General features: G+C 40.3%; 1 protein-coding gene across 1 annotated transcript in view; it reads left to right on the top strand.

The window, feature by feature from the left end:
* Ell2 (elongation factor for RNA polymerase II 2) overlaps positions 1-21115 on the top strand; it is a 61195-nt gene that overhangs the window by 5526 nt on the left and 34554 nt on the right. The window contains exon 2 of the mRNA XM_050122177.1: positions 10490-10537. Within this exon, the coding sequence (XP_049978134.1) occupies positions 10490-10537 (48 nt within the window). The remainder of the gene's footprint in view (positions 1-10489; positions 10538-21115) is intronic.

Raw genomic sequence — 21115 nt, 5'->3', positions numbered from 1 at the left:
TGTCCCATGTTTTCTCCTCCTTGCTCCCAAATAATTATGTCTATATATTTTCAGCCGTCTGCTTTGTAAATCCAGAAGACATTCTTCGCCAGCTGCCACAACAGTGCCAGTGTTACCAGATGGTGTTTACTGAGCTAACCATGAGGTTTCTTGTAGATCCATTTGTCTGGACTTGATCTTCGCATGCTTTCAGTTCCTAATCAGAGAGAGACAACTGTGTGCCCCAGTTCTGTACTACTTGAAAAGTTTGTCCAAATGCTGAGTTAATTCTCAGTGCGAAGGAGAGTGCTCCACCCTGAAGAAAAGTAAGACAGCCAGGGAACCATGGCACCCAGATTGGGAGGAGAGAAAAAGATCGTATGTGAAGGCTTGGAACATGGTCAAGAAAAGAATTTAAAAGGAGTGTAGAATTATTGGAGTGGCTTCCAGGGAGGCTTACCACGGAGAGTCCCGAAGTTCAGCCTTCCCTTTGCTCCTTTCCCACTCTGGGAAGATTACAAAGGCTGTGCTGTCACGCTTGTTGGGCAGCTGGTGATAGGGCCACAGGAAGTCAGGCTAGGTCACGTTTGACAATTTGCAGTGAACCGTCTCTTTACCATTAGACTCTGGAGTTGGCACCATCATCCAGCCATTTTGTGCTAAACATATGTGGAATGTTTGAGAAGATAGCTCTAAAATATGGTATGATGGGTATTTCTGCTTTTACAATATAGAGAAAAAGCACGTAATAGATCTCCAAATTTGACTCTCTTACACGGCACACAGCTGTGTAGAACATTTCCTGTGACCTAAGCAGAAATGTAGAAAAGCCAGTCTGGAAACTAATATAATAAATTAATGACTATGTTTCTACTGCCAAATTAAAGCTAGAAGACATAGCATAATGCAAGTCAGGTCACCAGACAGAACTCCTTTTTCTGTCTTTGCTTTATTCATGTTTTTTCACTTTTTAAAAAATGTCCTTTTTTCTTTCCTAAATTTCTACCATCTGTAGTTAGTTCCTGCTGTGGTGTTAGGGCTCTTATGAGTAAGAGTAAGCCTCAGAAAGCACTGGTTTAAGAGTTTATACTAGTAGTTTGCCATCATAATCCAAGCCTCTCTCAAATTGCTGTGGCAGTGTAACAGAAGACATGGAAGATCGTATTAATCTACATGCTACTTAAAAACTCATGAGTCAAATCAGCACCTTGCATTGACCTCTGTTCCTCGGTCATTTGGCTAATGCTTTCATAGTAATTACATCATTAGACTAGCATGGATTTCTCTGCTTCCCGCAGTCTTTTTTGTTGTTAGTTTAGAAATAAAAGCCTTGGGTGTTAAAGGACTTGTGCATTAAGATTTTGAGTAACTAGAAACTGGTCTCGGGGACCACATCTCCACGAGAGCAAGTATCATAGGTAAATAAGGAACAGTGGTAGAAAAGCTGGGGCAGCTTCGGCAAATTGCCAGAGGGAGGGAGGAAAAACCAGCTGGGTTAAGGGCACAGCAGCAGGTTGGAGCAGACTGATCACCTTACTGAGTAGTTAGGACTTTGTTCTTCATGCTATGGGGAGACTGAGTGGAGATTTAAGGGCCTTTAAAATGCTGGGTTTGGCGTTCAGAATGACTGTAATGTGAGCCTGGAAGGAAGGAGTATGGAGTCCAAGCCAGAGATGATTGTGGAGTCTCTGTGAGGCCACATATACTGCTCTATTGGTATTTACTAGAGATGAACAGAATCACTAGGCCTGCATTGGAGGTGGTAGGGAGGTAGGGGAGCTAAGGCAGTAAAGTACCGTTTTTGTGAAAATTCATCTGTCTTTTGTTTGGTAATGAAAACATTAGTTGACTAGATAGATATTCTATATTTAAAAATAAAGTTGAGAAGCTGGGTGTGGTGGTACATACCTTTAATCCCAACACCCTGGAGGCAAAGGCAGGCAGAAGTCAAGGCCAGCTCAATCAAGTTCCAGTTCGGTTCTAGTTGAAAACCCCTGGCTTAGAGACTTTTATGTTTATCTGGGTACTGTTAGCATATCTTTAAATATTTATTATATCTATTTATTTAATGTTTATCTGGTTATTTAACTGTTAGCATATCTTTAAATTTTTATTATATCTATTTGTTGTATTTTGCTGTATATTTATGTGTGGATATGAGTATGACAGGGCACACTTAGATCATGGGAGACCTTTTGTGAGTCAGTTCTCTCCTTGACTATAAGTGTCTTAGGGATCAAATCTAGGTTGTCAGGCTTGGTGGCAAGTACCTTTACCCAATGGCCCATCTCACCAGCCTGTGTGTATTTCCCTAGGTAATAGTATCATTGATTCTGGTTCCGTGTAAGAATCCATGCTACCTCAAGGGATCAGGAAAGATATCCGTGTCATAAAAACTCAGTTGGATTTTTCATAAAATAATATTAAATATAAATAACTATAAGTAATTATAGATAAATAAAATTAATAATAAAATAGTAATAAAAGATGAAGAGATAGGAACAACTACCAAATGTATATTGTTTTCATTCTGCAAACATTTTTATTCACGTCTGACTTGCCTAGACACAGGGCGAGTTACTGAAGGTATGAAACTAAGCAGGACATGGATAGCTCTTGCCATCACTAAAGTGGTTGGCATTTACTAGAAGTAAGCAAACGTGTAAATATACACACACACACACATATGCACGTACGCATGCACGTCTGTGTTAACAGGAGAAAGTATGTGTGTGGAGATGAGTGGTGTCTTCACTTGTCATCTGCTGAGCCTGCTGTCTTTACCACACCCTTGAAAGTGTCCCTGACCAGGTGTCCAAGTTCCAAACATCTCCATCCCTCTCTTCCCACGATCAAGGCAGTCTAGGAAGATAGGCACTCCATTCAGCCGACCATATGTCTGTAAGAGTCACAGGGTTTCCCTCCCTCTGTCCTCTGCTGAGCGTCTCTGCCTATCTCAGTCCCAGCTCTCCTGCTTGTTCACTCTCTCTAGGTGAGTCTGTCTGGTTCTGAGGATTTAAATATCAGCTCTATAGTAATGAATTGCAAATGTTTATCTCCAGATCACACCTTTTTGAGATGGGTGTGGTGGCTTATGGCTGTAATTCCAGCACACAAGAAGAGAGGCAGTAGGATCAGCACAAGCTTGACTCCAACTTTGTCTGCATAGCAAGTTCCCTAGCTCAAAACTGGCAACAAAAATAACAACAAAAACTTTATTGGTCACACATGGTGTTACAGCACTCAGGAGGCAGAGACAGGCAGATCTGAGTTTGAGACCAGCTTGGTTTACATAATTCTAAGACATTGTTGAGAACCTGTCTTCAAAAATCAACAAAGAAAAAAAAACCTTAAAGACAAGAAAGTGCTACTCAACTCTAGTTTTTTAATTGTCAACATTTAATAAGCACCTCAAATTTGTAATCAGATATCGTTCTTGACAGCTCGCACACTCAATTATTTTTAGTGATTTTTCACCACTCCCCACCTTCCCTCTGACTTGATTTCACTTCTTGATCTGGTACCACTTGAATGAGCCCCGTATCATTAATGACCACATTTTCCAGTTGTCTGGAACTTAACTCATAGCTCTTTCTTTGTCTCCTCTTTTTTTGGTACGTTTGATCTATCATCAAATCCTGTCAGTGTTAAAGTGCCTGGAATCTGACTGCAGCCGTTACCACCGTTGCAGTGCTAGGCCCATCACTGCTCTTAGGACTACATTCCTGGACCAGCAGCTGGTTTTTGCATTTCCACTCTTCTCCCCATGGCCTGTTGGCCCCAGCCCCAGCCCCAGCATGGACTTTAAAACATTGAATATGATCATAAACTTGCCCAGTTTCAGCTCCCCATTGTGACTTAGCTGCTACAGATCTTTTAACCTTGTTCTATTTCACTACTTCTATTCCAGCAGTCATGATTCTTGGGGACAAGTTATATTTGGCATTAAGCTTATTATACAATTATAAAGCCAACATTCGGTTCCTGAGGGGAAATGATGGGATTATGCTTCAAGTATTGTTGGAGAAGTCTGGGTCACAGTAACATTTTGGCTGGTTTTTCAGCTCAGACCCTTCCATGTTTACTTAAGAGCTGTTTAAAATCTTAAGATTTAGGACAATGTATTTTTTTTAAGTTAGGTCTGCATTAAGTATTTCAAAAGCTCTATTTCAAAACAAGGACTGCATTATGCAGATTTGGGTGGGATTTTTTGTCTTGTTTTGGTTATTTTACTCTTTTTTTGTAATTTAGCTTAATAGCTAAAAAGAAATTACTACTTAAAATGCTGCATAGTCTTGTTTTTCCCAAATCTGTAAAAAGAGGGTTTCTCTCCCATCTGAGGTTGGCTTGACTCACGCGAAAATAGTAGATTGGATTTGTGACACTGGTGTGAAGGGTTTGAGGCAGAGAAGAGTGTTTGTGACATTTTTATTCAACTCCCAAGAAACCTGAACATTGCTTCTGTCTGTCACTGCAGGTCATGTCAGAAACCAGGTGTCACTTAGTATAATTATGTGGTAAATTATATAATTAGGTAATGGCTCTGATGTAGTTTGAGTACTTGGAAATATATGGACATATATTCATATATATCATAGATCTTGTTGCAACACTAACCTGAAGTGGTAAATAGGAAGAGTTCCCTATCCACACCAGGTTTCTTATACTTTCTCTACTCTTGACCTCTTTGTCAAAAACCTTTTTATATGCCCATAGTATTTAAATATGAAAATAGGTATTTAATCAAACATTGATGATAAATTATATACAAATCTACTTTTTGTTTTAAGACAATTCTTTTGTATACATATAATTTTACCATTTATTAAAACAATCATTTATTTTTATTAATGTATGATTGGGTATCTTGTTTTTACACAAAGAATTAAAATCTTGGCAGGAACTTTGATACTGCAGGATGTAGACATCTTCAAAGTTGTTCAAAGTTGGTCAGTATTTGTATTTTAAGATTGTCAGTGCCAAGAGCACATAGGACAAAATGATGAGGGTATGTTAAGGCAGTCTTAGAAATTGTTAGAAATCTACCCTAATTCCAAATCAAGTGTCTTCTCAGTCTGTAACTAAACATTTCCATTTCAGCCAGAGCAGAAAACTTCTTTGCTGTAGTATACACTAAAGCAGTACAGTTCCTAGCATACAGCAGTTTTGAATATGAGCTGAGATTTTCAGGTGTTGTCCATTGACACAGTGTGAAGTGACAGCACGCACAGTGCCCGTAAATGTATCTGCCTTGTGTTCAGAGCCAAGGTTACCATGTGTCATGTGATCCAACGCATAATGAGTTTGATTTTCATAACTGAAAATAATTTTTATCACTGAACATTCAGAAACCTTTTACTATTGCAGATTTTTGTACCCCTCCCCCACATTCAATTACACAATCCCATATGAGAGTCATGACCCAGAAGCTGGGGTCTATTTTTTTTATTATTATTTTTTTGTTTTGTTTTTTGAAGACAGGGTTTCTCTGTAGCTTTGGGTCCTGTCCTGGAACTAGCCCTTGTAGGGCTTGTAGGGCTGCCTCTGCCTCCTGAGTGCGGGATTAAAGGTGTGTGCCACCACCGCCTAGCTCTATTTCATCTCTGTACTTGAGTCTCTTTTGTAAACTGTGTACAGGGTTAGCTTAAGGTTAAAAAATCTTTTGATTAAACAATGTCAAAAGTAGCTTTTCGTGCCGTTTCCAATCTGCCCTGCTGCTTCTTGGCTGGATGTAGACATCAGATTACTGTCTTTCTTATTGCTCAGATGGGAACCCTAGAGCTGTGGTTCTCAACCCCTTTTCACACCTCTAGCTCCAAAAATATTTACATTACAACTCATAACAGCAAAATTATAGCTATGAAATAGCATTGAAAGTAGATTGTGGTTGGGGGATCGTGACAATTTTAGGAAACTTTATTAAAGGGTCGCAGCATTAAGAAGATTGAGAACCATTGCCCTATTTTTTTTTTCAGAAGAGCCACTTGCTGCAAACATTTGATAAAAGCTAAACAACAAAGAATGAAGCTCCATCAAAACCCATTCCTAAATGGGAATTGAATGAAAAAAGGAGCAAACATAACTGCGACTAGTTATTGTGGAGGAGAAAGTTTATTATGAACCTATGGGAGAGCAGAGGCAGGGACACCTGGGAGAGTCCAGAGTGGACGGGACCCTGAGCTTTGTGGGGGCAGGGGACCCAGGTGCAGCAGCCTGGAGGTCCAAAGGTACAAAGAGAGGGCAAGCAAAATGATTGGATTATATGGAGGAGCAGCCTGTCCCTGGGCTAGAGAGTTCAGGATGGGGGTGGGGCATGCCCGCTAGTAGGACCTTGTAACTAGTGGGGTCGGAGGGATGTTTGGAAGGGCACCTCAGCCCTTTGTCTGGGGTTTGAGACCAAACTGGAATGTATTGAGTTAAGAATTATTGTAATGCATGCTGTTTAATATTGGGCCACCTAGAAATATCTTTTAAAATTGACTTATATTTTATATTTTATTTATTACTTCAGACACATTTTATATTTTATTTATGTATTATTTAGAGACAGTATTTCTCTGGATAGCTCTGGCTGTCCTGGAACTCACTGTGTATACCAGACTGGCCTGAAACTCAGTGACCCACCTGCCTCTGCCTCCCAAGGGCTGGGATTAAAGGTGTGTGGCTGCACCACCAGTTTCTGGCTTTATATTTTAAATATACAGTGATTTGAGCATTACTTCTTTTCATGTGTGTGTGTGTGTGTGCGCGCACTCACCCACACAGCTCTGCCCTGTAGGTGTGTAAGACCAGAGTTTAACATCAGATGTCTTCCTTAGTTACTTTTCTGTTTTATTTATTTATTTATTTTTATTTTGAGGCAGAAGTGCTCACTGAATCTGGAGCTTGGTGTTGGAGTTAATCAGGCTAGCCAGTCAGGCCCTGGGATCAGCTGTCTCCTTCCCAAGTGCTGGGGTTACAGGCACACATGACCATGCCTAGCTTTTCTGTGGAGGTAGAGTGTCTGAATCCAGGCCGTCATGTATGCACAGTAAACACCTTACCCACTGAGCCTTCCTCCCAACCCTGAACATCGCCCTTTTACTAGTAACTAGACAAAACAAACAATAAAAGCCCATGTGGACAAAGAACCAGCATGTTTGAAATAACTGCTTAGAGCAGTTTTTGTTTTTTTGAGACTCAGTTTCTCTGTGTGTAGTTCTGGTTGTCCTGGAACTAACTCCCTTTGTGGACCAGGCTGACCTCAAACATAGAGATCCACCTGCTTCTGCTGGGATTAAAGGTGTGTGCCACCACCACCCAGCCAAGCAGCATTTACTTTTAGAACTTCAATTACTGATAGAAAACCTAGTTTGGAATGCTCATGTTAATAAGTATGTGTATGTCTGTAAAATCACTTTGCTTTGGCAGACAATGGGGAAGAACCACTTTAGGCTATGGGAGGTATGCTGAGAGTGGTGTCTGAGGGGGCTGACTAGCCATCTGAGTACTCAGAGGTAGAGAAGAAGGCCTTTATTTGGTTGCCAGGTGATACATACCTGAAATGGACCATGAACTGCCAAAGGAGACTAAAAGCTTAATTTGAGGGATTCTAGGGCAGAATCTAGGGACTGTTGTGGATGACTGCTAGCCCTGGAGCCACCTTAATACCATTTTTCTCTGGTGACTGATATTTAAACTATCATCACACCTACCTACCTTATCATTTCTCCTGGGAATGGCTGTGGGTTCACCATATCCTGTTGGCGTCACATGCAAGTCAGATTAACCGAGTCCTTTATCACCACTTTCAGAGTATTCTAAAGCATCCCATCGGGGCTGTTTTCAAAGCCATTTTCCCAGGCTTCCCCTACCCTAATCCATCTTTCTTCCTATGTCTTAAAAGCTGCCTTCCTTTTTAACAAAATATTTCTTTCAACAATTTCCTTCCTTCCTTCCTTCCTTCCTTCCTTCCTTCCTCCTTCCTTCCTTCCATCTTTTCAGACCACTTTCTTACTCAGAAAAGTATAAGCCTCTAATTGTTATCACCGTGAAGACAGGCTTAGACATCATTGGTGAAAGAGTAAGGAGGAAGGTTGGAAGAAGGTTATTTAACAGGGCGATACATTTTTTGAGCATAGACCTTGAAATCTGAAATTTGTCTTACCTATTCTATGGCAGACAGAAACTAAAAACAAAGACATACCCAGGGCAGGAGAGCTCAGGCAGGAGTCAGAGTTTCTGTCCTTCATTTTGTCCCCAGTGTCTCAGAGCTCTCTGCTGCAGATCTGCCTGTCGTTTCCTGAAGACACTCTTGCCCTTGAGCTTGTCTTTCCTCATCAGCCTCTCAGGTGTCCCTTCAAGTCACAGGCTCTACTTCCTTGCAATTCTTACTTTGTTTCCTGGTAAACTTAACCTAGTGCTTGATCATTCTCAGGATTTTCCCTCCAAAACTGTGAACTCCTGGGGAGTTGGGTCCCCATGCTCACATCTCCCCCAGCAGATGTGTGCGGAGGACACACATATGTATGAGAAAAGGAGGAAAAAAGAAGCTAAGTCCCTAGGTTCTGTTACCAGCTTAGTTATTAATGGAACACAAGGACCAGGGTTGGCGAAGAGAATATCAACTGTAATTTCTAAGTCTTCTGTATTTGGAGTTCTGTGATTCTAATGGCAAGTAACTGACTAACAGAATATGATGTGGGAGAGTGAGAAGAACTGTAAGTTAATTCTGGGGCTGTGAGCCTCACGAGCCAAGAAGCCATTGCCAGACAAGTCGGAAGGTTGCCAGGTTGGTCAGGGAGTTATGTTAGTGCTTGTCAGTCGGTGAATGCTTGCTGCCACAGGTCTCTAATGACTGTCCTGTAGGCAGTAATAAGCAGCCATCTTCGGGAAGACAGCTGAGGAATGGAAAAGAGATCCAGTTGTCATCACACCAGTATAGCAGGCCTGCAGGGTGGGGCTGATCTAGAGTGAGGAAAGGGCAGGTTCTGGCTTTTGAAATAAGGGCTGGTATCTCTTAACACAAGGAAGAGCGAACGTGCAGAGAAGTCAGCAATTTGAAAAGAGTTTGCTTTTAAATGGCACAGAACATTTAGTGAACTTGGAGAATTTCAGCTGCAGCGTGTGAGTCTGAGTGGACTGGCTCTGACCCACCTCCAAGGGAGTGCCCAGTACTGTAGTCAGGGGAGTCTAGGACTGACAGAAATGCTGAGAACTTGGGAACATGCTCTGGAGGGCAACCCTAAATCTGCGCCCATGGCTGATTTACTTCAGGAAGAGGAAGGTTGGCCGTAGAAGATAGTTTGGGGTGAGATTCGACTGGAAGCAGAGTCATCCATACCTTGCTGTTTTCAGGAGAGCCTCTGAATTAGAATGAGTCACCATTGATTTTGCTTTTTTCCAAATACACAATTACCTTTTTAACTTTCATTTTTAAAGAACTTCCTTTGCTTACACCAAGAATGAATTTGTCACTGGGAGCATTATGATTCTTTCCCTAAGTCTGAAGTTAAATATTGCCTTCTGGGGGTAGACCTGAAATACCAGTGCCAGCTGTGATGCTTCCCTGGGACATTATCTGTTTTCTTTTTGTAAATAACACCATTTTATTTTATATTCAGTTATGCCCACACTGATAGAAAATGCATTCTTCCTACCCTCTTTACTCTGTTTTAAGCCTGATGAGCACAAAACTGCAAAGGTGTTTGGGAAGAATAGAAGTTGTGTGCGCTGTGCGGAAGGGAGGGCCTCACGAGGCTTCTCTTTTTAGTTCAGGCAGAAATGAGACAGATACCACTTTTATTTTTGTTCATTGGGTTTAAATGTAAGGTAATGAAAGGTATTTCACAAGCTGATGTGTTCCTATTAAATACTGTTCAAGTCTACAATTTCCCCGTGACTCTCTTAATAATTCAGAAAGCTTTCCCTTGGATCATAGACTGGGGACCCCTGGAAATGTGGCTTATATTTGCCAATTTAGCTGTTCCTCCAAATGCACAGCTCTGTGACAAAATGCTACAAGAAATTATACTCTCCTAGTAAGGAGAAAAAAGGCAGCCTTTTTTTTACTCTTAAGTAAAAACTAGTCACAGGCAATGGAGAGGGGGATGCAGAACTACTGTTGATTCCTGGATATTTAAATTTTTAAATTTGTGGCATTCTGTTGAGTGTTTTTTTTTTTCAAAGTTCCTCAAATTTTCCTTTCCCTTTTCCCACTCCTTTTAAAAATAGGAAACATGAATTATTTTGAAAGACTGAATTGGTGTATTTTTCTTGCAGATCATGTCGGTCAGTTTGCAGTCATGAGTGCTACACTGCCCAAATCTACTCTTTGGTTGTATTAACTGTACAAATGGGAGCAGCTCACCAACACTTCTTAATGTGATTACATGTTGAAGTTGGCATATAATAAAACTGTTTTCTTTCATATTGTGAGATGAAGAAAACACATAGATTTTAGGTTTAATTATTTAGTTCTTTGTCATAGTAACTAAAGTTTATCTGTTTCTCTTTTTTTTTTTTTTTGTAGAATTTAATTCCTTTTCGACCTTCAATTCAGTTCCAGGGGCTCCAAGGGGTGAGTACTATCAATTTAGGAAAACAATCTAATTGTCTGATATACCCAAAGCTTTAAAATTTTCCCATCACTTTACTCTCTGTATAATCGGTTACGTATCTTGTGAGCTTCATGACTAAAGGGGATCTTCCGTCATGTTTAAGGTGCTTGGATTATCTTTATGGAAAACACAATTCAGGGACAGTTATAGGGTTTCTTGCATTTGAACCTTTTCACTGAAGATTAAACATCATGGCTTTATGGAAATATATTGTATTTACCACAACTAAACAATTCTATGCAAGTTAGTACTACAGTTGTTCATATTAATAAAATGTAGCTATGTGCTTAATCTTTTAATGTGACACAGTAGGAAAGTAAATGTATATGTAGAGAATGAGCTTTGCTAATATAGGCAGTTTTGTATGTCTGTCTTATTCTACACTTGGGGGTAGCTTGGAGGTGGTATGGTACCAAAACCAATCAGTATAATATATAACTTTTAATTAAGTGGATCTATGAATTTTGTGTTTTTAATGGATAGTTAGCTTTATAGGTAGTGTTAGTGCTCCTTTTATGTTTTTAGATTTGTTACTTTATTTACATGTATGAATGTTTGCTTGTGTTTATATATGTGCATCACATGCATGCTTGGTGCTCTCGGGGGTGAGAAGAGGATGGCTGGAGTTGCAGATGCTTGTGAGCTATCAGTAGGTGCCTGGCAGCAAGTGCTCTCTCTACTGCTGAGCCGTCTCTTCAGCCCTAGTATTATTTTTACTTGTTGCTATTGATATTTAAGATTAACAAACTAAAGTTGTTTCTATTCCTATATGCTAGCTATATAGCATGGTCATTTGGATTACCTAGTAGTGGATTTTAGCACCTCTAGAGAAAAGGCAAACTCAAGGAGGAGGTCATAAGCTTGATCACTGTAAATTACATACTTGTGACTTTTTGTAATATCAGAAATATGAAAATGTGCCTATGTGAATAAATGCAGTCTTTGCAAACCTTATAATTTGAAAATCTCTGGAACCAGATTAATTATATCATTCAGCGTACTACTGAGTCTTTTGTATAATGCTTACTTGAAGGGGATGTTTGTATGGGTGTCAGCTTTGCTTCTATATGACAGCTTTACAATGAAGTCCTTTCTTCCTCCTTAGTAACTAAGTGTGCATGCATGGGCCCTAATTGAAACAAGCATACTGATGCTGTACTTGAGGCCGGGTCAGTGGTTTCTTTAAGGCTTCTGCAGTTCCCTGCAGATTTTAATGGCATCAGTAATATTCGAAGGAAAGCTCCCTGGCAAGCCTGAGTCATAGAGCCTGCAGAGCTGCGGCTTCCCAGGAGAGGGGAGAGCAGCAAGCACATCAGGTGCAGTCGGAGCTGTGCTGCTCGGAGCTGGCAGGGCCACTGCTCTTGGCGACTGCCGCTTCTCCTGATTTTCTCTTTAACTCGGTGGAGATCTCAGACTAAGAAGATGCAAGTAAAGGACATTTTCTTAGGAGGCACCAAGTTAGACAAAGGCTAAATGATAGGGAATAAATCCTTGGGTCTACCAGACTTTGGTTCCAATTCAGGCATGCAGTCTTCACAGAGGACTGGGTTTCTACAGTCTACCTCTTACTTACTCTAGAGGGTCCTGGGTACCACAAAGCATGCAGCTTACAGAACAGATAGACAGACATTGGGCTTTCTTTTCCAAATACCTTACCCCTCTGCACAGCTATCCTCGAGCCCATGTGTTCAACCCTCTCCCCACTACTTATATTTGCTTCTACCACTGTGTCCCTTGCCTGAATATAGTTTGCCACCAAAGTTAGTTTAGTCGTAAAATGACAGATTAACAGATAAGCTTTCAGTTCAGATTATCTTTGGGTAGTGAAGGAGCTTGAACACACTGTAGATTGAGGGTGGGATGTTTGGCTCCACCTTGCTCGCTTTCTGTTTCTCATCAACACCCTGTCCCTTTTATTATTCTCCTGGGAACAAAATTATGGACTCAGCATTGTTTTAGAGCCTGCAGCTGCATTCCATCTGCCCTTCCCCCTTCCCTTTGCAGAGCTCTCCCCAGCCCTTTGGGACTTAGTAAAAACAAAGCCTCATTACAGGGGAGAGAGTGGGTTGGCACAGCCCACAGGGAAGAAGCAGAGCCATAACTGTGAGGGTCTTCTATACAGTGCTCCTCTGTTTTCTTTAGAGTCCTGATCATTTAACATCGCCTGTGCTGGTTGCTTTTAAAACCCTTTAGAAGTATGCTTACAGACTTTTCCTTTGTGGAAAATATTTAGGGTTTTAAATTGGAAGGTTTGAATTTAGATTTCCCACAACAGATACTATTCCTTAGTGAGAGATGTCGTTTTCCATCAAGTGTGATTGGAAATGTGCCTTACCTGCCATGATCGTGCCACCTGTGAGCAAGTTTGCAGTGTACTGAAACATTGTTCAGTACCCTTTTAACAGTGAACATATTGTGTTACAGATAGTTCCTGTTCGCCTGATGAAATTCATACTAAGTTTGCATGGATATGCTATTCTCTTTGCTAATTACAGGATCTTCCCACTTTGGTAATGTCTATAGAAGGTCAGACTTTTGGTCTTGGCAGTTTGCTTTTAAGCCTATTTGCTTTTCCGTTTGTTTGAACATGTTCTGTTAGGTTGATGTTAACTTCTACATAAATACAGACTGAAACATTAAAGTATGGCAGTATGCTGTTAGAGGGTGGAATTCTAAGAGTCATTGATTACTTGGGTTTCACATCTATAGCTAGGCAGTAGCTTTCATAGCAGAAAACGAAGGCTGTGTCTTTCAGAGTCATCTCTATAGGACTTCCCATAGAGGGAAAGGGCACACAGGATGTTAGATGCTAAACTGAGGATGTTTTCTGTAGGGGAGTAGTTGGTTCTGATCTAAGTTCATGAATGTTAGGAACTGAATTCCATTAACTAAAAATATCCTCATTTTTTTCTCGAGTGTGGGTCAGCGAGTTTCCTTCGTGGGTCTAATCCATACCTGGAGTACCTACTTGTAATTTAAGGTTACTTGAGACTAGAGGATTCAGAGGAGAATGACAAAACAGTGTACCAGTTTCCAAAAGCTGCATCTCCAAAGTCGAGTAAGCTTTCTGAAAGTAGCACTCTTCTCTCTTCCTGTAAACACTGCAAGTGAAGCAGGTGACTTTTCCAAGGACATCTGTTCCAGCCAAGTGGGAAAACCAACCTGGAGAAGGTTATGGGTATTGGACGTTTCTAAGAACACGGTTAGTGGAGGTCAGTTATGTAGCAGGTGACAAACTCTTCCCACTGCATTGGAGAGCTCCAAAAGAGTGTTTCTGGGAAGTTCAGTCAGGGTTTAACACAGTCACCTGTTGATAAAATTGACAACTAACACTTATTTCACAAACTAGTGCCTAGTTGACAGTTAGTAGAGTAAGTTATTACTCTGCCTGCTTCTTGATTTTATGGTGTTTTATGTTTTGTTTGTTTGGGGGTTTCTTAGATGTGGCCTCTCTGTGTTGCCCAGGCTAACCTGGAACTTTTAGTGTAGGTCAGATTGACCTTGAACTTGAAAGAGTCCTCCTACCTCTCCTTACCACCCAGTGCTGGAGTTACAGGCATTCAGCCACCTGCTCAGCTTATCTTTTTGTTTTGTGAGGTCTCCCCAGACTCCCCAGGCTATCCTGGACCTTGAGATCTTGACTTTGACTTCCAAAACATAAAGCATGCCCAAGCTTTGGGTTAGTGTGAAGGAATATAGAGCTAGGTAAGACATGGTCTTACTCTTAGAGAATTTAAGCTGACAAACACGTGCAGGCTAACATTTCGGAAAGGATTAGTTGTAAAGAAAGGGTTTAGCCAGAACCCTCACACAGCACTTCTATAGAAAGAACTATTCTGTAGAGACTGTCAATAACAAGGCTTTGTTTCTGACTGCTATGAATCAACACTTTAAACAAAGGTTTTTGTGGGTTCAGAAATGGTATATATTAGCTATACATGATGCTGTATACCTCGTAATGCCAGCATTTGGGATACTGAGGCAGGAAAATTTAGAGTTCAAGACCCACATGAGCGACTCGTCAAGGTATTGTATTTAAAAAAGAAAAGAAAAAGGAACATTGTATCTTGGCAATAAACATATAAAATTCTAAAAGCCTGATTAAGAACTGTGTAGTCACACAACATTTTACACACATAAATAGATGTGAGAAATGTGATAATTGGGGTAAAATCTGAAATAGCAAGATTTTCAACAGCAAATAAAGGCCACATTTGCTGGCAGTGGTGCCATTGCAATTGATTTGCTTGTGATTCCAAGGACTGATGTCCAGGGAGTGATTGCCCCATGAAAATGAGAAATGATATTAACACTGTCAGGGTATGAGATTGAGGAATCCATTCTGACTCAGTTATTTATCCTGAGATTGCTAACAGGCCTATTTAGTTGCTTACTTTCTGCCCGACCAGTTCCAGAGGCTGTAACTGATAGTAGTTTTGCATATGCAGTTTTTAGAAACTGTCTTAAAACTGTTGAAAATTTAAAAAAACGTTTTCTATGTACTATGTATTTTGTAAACTGAAGGAAACACAGTCACACATCACTTTTTCAAGTTCTAAATGTATGCCTCCCAGAAAGGCACAACTTGATCTCCTGAATGGGTTTAACTGGTGACGTTAAAAATGCTTGGATAGTGCTAGGAATTCTTACAGTAGAGTCATTAACTCCAAAGCACAGAGGTTTGGATTTTAAATTCTTTTTTTGTTATGCTCTGAATTTAGCATAACATTTAGAAATACTTTGCTAATTATTTATTTTACTTTGTAGGGCCTGGGGAGAAGATTGGGTCTAAAAGACTAAATTACACAGCATTTGAAATTAGTAGGCAATTTCAACCCACCCTGAATATGCTTCCCGCAGACAGCCCTTCCCTTCCCGACTTGGTACCTGGAAAGCAAAGATAACTATCAGCTTGGAAGAAGCAGCAAAGACAAAAATAAACCCCCAGCACTGCCGTTCCTCTTAGATGATATGCTCTCTTCCCCCGCTGGTTCTGGTGTGGCGTCTAGTCAGTCTGCCCAGAAGTTGCTGCTGAGGACCTGATACTCTTGTCTATGAATGTGACTAATACTAGAAGACCCTTAAAGTTATATTCCCCTAGAATGGTATTTTTTAACATTTTGGATTTTATAGTGATTTGTGCATAGAGACATTTATTTTAATATTTATATTGAATTACAATTCTTTACATGGTAACTGTCTAAGGTTAGTTAATTATTTAACTTATGCACACAAACATTTTTTTAAAAAATCTCATTTTAGCCAAGAATATGAGCTGCCCCTAGACACTCATTTTCTCCAAAGAATGAAATCATAGTTTGAAGCTATCGTAAATTAACCAGCTTCTCTAATTTTATGTTGCCACTTGTCTCTGCCCTGCTTTTCTTTCTGGATAAGGATTAGCCTCTGGGCTTGCTAAATGAGCAGAGGCAGTAAGCTAAATTCAGTATCTTCACAGCAGTAGTGCGGCTGCTGTTGTAGGCATGTGAGACACAGAGAGAGTGCCAGGAGTTCAGAATGGCGGAAGTGGGAAGATAACTGTCCATGTCTTCAGGGCCTTGGAACTATCTGGCAGTGTTTTCTGACTATATAGCTTTGCAGAGACCTCAGTAAGGGGAACAGTAAGATAGGTCCCCAAAGCACAAGTGTGGAGCGGAGTGCTCACCCCGTTCTGCTCCTCACTGATCTGAAGGGTCACAGATACTATACGTGAGTAATCCCAGTCTTCTCTCAGCAGTACAAGCAAACAGGACCTTCAGGTGCGGCTCTCACTCCTAGCTGGAATACATGGAATACATTCTTTGCTGACAAAATTTGTCATTGATGTTATTGAGGTTTGTGTCTTGTTTCCCATTAAACACTAAAATTTATGAAATTGAGTCATCTCTTTTTCAGATACTATCATTCAGATAGCACTCAGTTATTAAAGTTTGGAAAGAGTAATTTTGTCCTTCAGTGGCACTGGTGATCCTATATTTAATTAAATTGGAATCATTAGCAATGTTGAAATAGCAGTTTTGGCCTCTTTCTATGCCCTGTGTGCATGTATGACAAGATTTTAAGAACTGTATTTGAAGAAAAAAATTAATCCAGGAAAATAAAAATAAAACAGTAGTGCCCCAAATCTTACTTGAAACATTTTACACGTTAAAGGAAGCTGGGCTTTGGCTTTGGTGTGTGTGCGCTTTCCATTTGAACATGTAAGTCTTGTGAATTAGAAGGCATTGCGTTAGCAGCGGCAGCTCGTTTGTTTTGTCATGGTTTGGGAACACCTCGAAGTTTGTAGTTCTTCATCAAATCGTGACCCCTCTCCATCTTGCTAGACTCTTGGGTTTGGTTCCTGCTAACAGTGCAGTGCAAGTGTCTAAGCTGTGAGTGAGATTTCATCTCTGGGCTGTTTGTTTTCTCATTGTTGCTAAAGCTAGACAATTTAAAGAGAAGAAATATCTTTATAATTTTTTGTTACTGTTACGCAATTTACATATATTATTCTTGTCTAATTGCTACAGCAGTGCTATGACGTCTCTCTCTCTCTCTCTCTCTCTGATATATGAACTGTTGCTTCAGAGTCGATAGTACTGAAGTGCCAACAGGTGGTGCTTGTTGTTCCATTATCTGGTGGAGGAGGCTGCCTTCAGGTGTCGGCATCTGTTCTCATCACTACCTTTCTATGATAAGTGTTCAATATTTATTTTTATGTTTATTCTCACATTCACACAACCATTCTTTGACCGCTCTCCAGCCGTTAAGGAGCAGAGTGGTGGTCAGGAAGACATCAGAGAAGCGTTTTTGGAACTGAGTTCAAAGGGCCACCAGGAGCTGACTGGTGAGAGGACTTGAGCTTTCACAGCATGAGCAAAGTGGAAAGAGGTGTGGCAGGTGGCGCCCTTCTCAGGGATGGAAGTTTCGATGTGCAGACCACTGCTACTTGTCTGCTGCACTCTCTTTGGAGGTCTGTGGTGAGGTCTGGAAATCTGAACTTTGAAAACCATTCCTCCAATTTTCTTATGATAGCAGGATTCCCTGTAAGAGTATATATGTATGCCAATATATAGACTTTTCTAAGGAGATGATTTATATCTGTCATCTATTTCTGCGGGGAGGAAGCTATATCTGCAGATGATTTTCTTTCTAACATACTTACAAATTATTCACATTAATAAACAGTCTGCATAGGTGAAGTCTGTGCTTTGCAAGACTGAGACCTAAAACCAGATCTCTGACACATAAAATACAGGTGTGGCAGTGTACATCTGTGACCCTATCCCTATAAGGAGGGATGTATGAAGATCTTGGGCTCTCCATGTCCAGCAAATGTTGCTCAGTGAGAGATGCTGTCGCAAAAAAGAAAAAAAAAAAAGAAGAAAAGAAAAACCGAAAGTGATAGAGGAAGATACCCATGTAGACCTGGCCTCACAGTCAAATATCATATATAGGGCACATAAGCAATCATGCATGACACACACACATGACCGTGCACCAAGACAAAACAGTTACCTTGAGGTCTTAACACACATGATGTGCACATTCATGAAGCTGAAACAAAAGTTCCAGTGCACGGGATTTATTTTATCCTAACCTCACCTGCATTGTCCATGTTTTTTTTTTTTTATTATATTCTCTCTCATTTAAAAAGAATTCTGTAAGTAAATAAAAAGAGAGTTTTTCTAAGGAGGGTGGGGCTGGAGAGATGACACCTTAGCTAGGAGCTAACTCTGCTCTTGCAGAGTTTCTGGCATCCACCTGGGGCTGACAACCATCTCTAACACCAGTTCCAGGGGCTGCAATGCCCTCTTCTGCAAGCATCAGGCGCACATGTGGTACATAGACATGCATATAAACAGAATACCCACACACTAAATAAATAAATAAATAAATAAATAAATAAATAAATAAATAAATAGAGATTCTCAGTCCCAGTCCACTGAACTAATGTCACTGCCTTCTAGGAGGTTACACCCAGTGGTTTTCAAACCCTGCAGGAGACCATCATCTGTTTTTTAAGTTTTAGTCTAAGAATCACGGGGTCAGATTGCATTTCAGCATGCTTTGCCAATAGCTGCTGGACAAGATTCCCGGGATTTGGCTGATGAGAGAAGAGGTAAATGGGAACAGTGGAGAGGAGAAAGTCAAGGATAGCTCTGTGTTTGTTGCTTGAGTATTCGGTTGGATGGAGAAGTCGTACTCAAAATTGAAGTGGATGAGCTTGGGTCATGCTGTGTGGGAGCTGTTTCTGTCAGCTCTCCCATAACTCTGCCAGCCTTCTGCCAAAATGGAGCTGTCTGGTTGCCATCAGCACCAGAAACTTGTACCAAAAGGGTTTTCAAAAGGCAACTCCAAGGTACTTTTTTTCTAGTAAAAAGAGAAGATGGATATAGAAAGAAGGTTCTGAAATGAAGCTGCACTTACGGACTTTTTCAGCTGTGGAGAACATGCCTTTCCTTCAGGGAGCATCACTACTAAGAACAGCAACAGACTAGGGTGTGTACTAACTCAGTGTTGGAATACACAACGGTTAGGTGCATCATTATAACTCTGCAACACGGCAGTGAAATTGTCAAGAGAGCAGAAGACCACATAGGGTAATGTCACTTTTATCTAACGAGTATAGTCTTGAGTAGCCATTCAGGCAAAAGGTATATCACGTGGTTTTCTTACGATAAAAGTATTAAAAAGCAAACACAGTGATAACTGCAGAAGGCCCGGTACTGGTTACCTTTGGTAGGGAAAGGCAGGCAGAACCTCAGAGGAGACCCAGATTGCTGTAGAATTAAATATGTAAATTAAAGTTTGCCCTTGGTATTACTAACTTAAATGTAACTTTTTATCTTCATGGGTTAAGTGAAAAAGAAAACCAGAACATATTTCAGTAGAGGGCCTCAAAATTTTGTTAACTGTATTTCCTAAATGTAACATAAACAAATACAAAAGAAATTTTCTGAGATGTCAGGCTTAATATGAAAATCTAGGTAAAAGGCTGAATAATAAAGGTTTAAAAAAAGAGAAGAAGCTGCCAAGGAGGATGGAGAAGACAGCCTTGAGGACTGTCTGTAGTTAGACACAGCTGACTACGTGCTCCTCGCTGCTCGCAGAGCTGCCTTGTCATCTATCAGTGAAGAGAGGTGTGTGCCTTCTGAGTTAAGGCTGGGGCCGTGGTATTGTGAGGGCCACCGAGGGGTGGGGTGTTCAGCCTAGAAAAGACAGATTAGGGAATAAACTGCAGCATTGGTTAGATTTGCAGAGAGGGTGTGCTAGCAGAGTTAGGCTATCAAACTCAGTTCAGTAGAAAGTGATTAAGAGTTAAATTGGCCTGCTCCATACACCCCCTGAAAGAAGAGCAGTCTCTGAAATATTCTAAAAACTGATAGTCCTGCGTAGTCATTCAGTGTTGTGTTGGGGATATATCAGAATGGAAACAGAAATTGTAGCCACATTATGAATGTAGTAATACTCAACTAACCAATACTGGGCACATCTGTACAACTCAGGTAGATACTTTTGGTTTTCTCTGTTGATAAGTCTATCTTCAAAGATTATCAAGGGAGGTTCCATTTCCATCTGACAGTGAGCATGTGCTGACTTGCTTTGCCACAGCTGTCTGAAAGTTCTTTATTTGGCTGTAGAAAAACAGTTCTTGGGATGCTTGCAGTTTTGTTTCCTGTTTTCAGGGAAGGTAGTGCTCTGTGTCTTCCTCAGGGAACTTGAAGAAAACAGACTTGGAAGTCCAAGGTTGATGTTAGAGAAACAGCATTTTACAGTTGAAGACACTTTTTTTTCATGCAGGTTTCAAAATTTAAGCTGATTGAGTCATGAAGGGCAAATTTCATAGTGATGGTCTAGAAACTATTTTTATTCATCTTTTTTTGTTTCTGTTTGAGAAAGAAAGTGAATGGACGTGTTAGAACTATAAAGTATAGACAAGAAGAAGGGTGAGACAAGAGTCAAAGAAATTAGCTTCGATTTCTCCTAGTCTTTTTATTTTTTTTTCCATTCTCACATACATGTTTTTAAAAGTTGCAGAGCCACGTGGATGTGGTGGTGGATGTCTGTAATCCTAGAACTTGGTGTTGGTGGCAGGAAGATCTGGAGTTCATGACCAACTTCACCTACATAGTGAATTTGAGACTAGACTGAGCTACATGAGACCTCATCTTAAAAAGCAAAACACACACACAAAAATCTAGTAAATAAAATTTTAAATTTCATAGGCAGTATATTTATTGATTACTTTTTAAATATTCTATTTTTAAAGCTATATTAGCATTTTTCTATAGTAAAGGTTACATTGAAATAGCTGCTTAACCTTTTATTATGTGAATATACTATCACCCACTTAACTGTTCTTTGATTACTTCTGCTATAAGAATAAAGCTTGGGCATTCATTTTATTTTCCTGTCTGTTTCCTTAGTGTAGATTCAGAGATGTGGAACACTTTAGATCAAAAAATATGAATGTTTTCAGTGACTCCCTGGAAGGGTGCTGGGTTCTGGGCCCACAGCTTTTCTGAGTGCTTTCAGGAGTTTTTACAAATTGACGG

The sequence above is a fragment of the Alexandromys fortis genome, unplaced genomic scaffold, assembly GCF_014885135.2.
Source record: "Alexandromys fortis isolate MF-2015 unplaced genomic scaffold, M_Fortis_MF-2015_v1.1 scaffold_163, whole genome shotgun sequence".
Lineage (NCBI taxonomy): Eukaryota > Metazoa > Chordata > Mammalia > Rodentia > Cricetidae > Alexandromys > Alexandromys fortis.
This window is presented reverse-complemented; position numbering and strand designations above follow the sequence as displayed.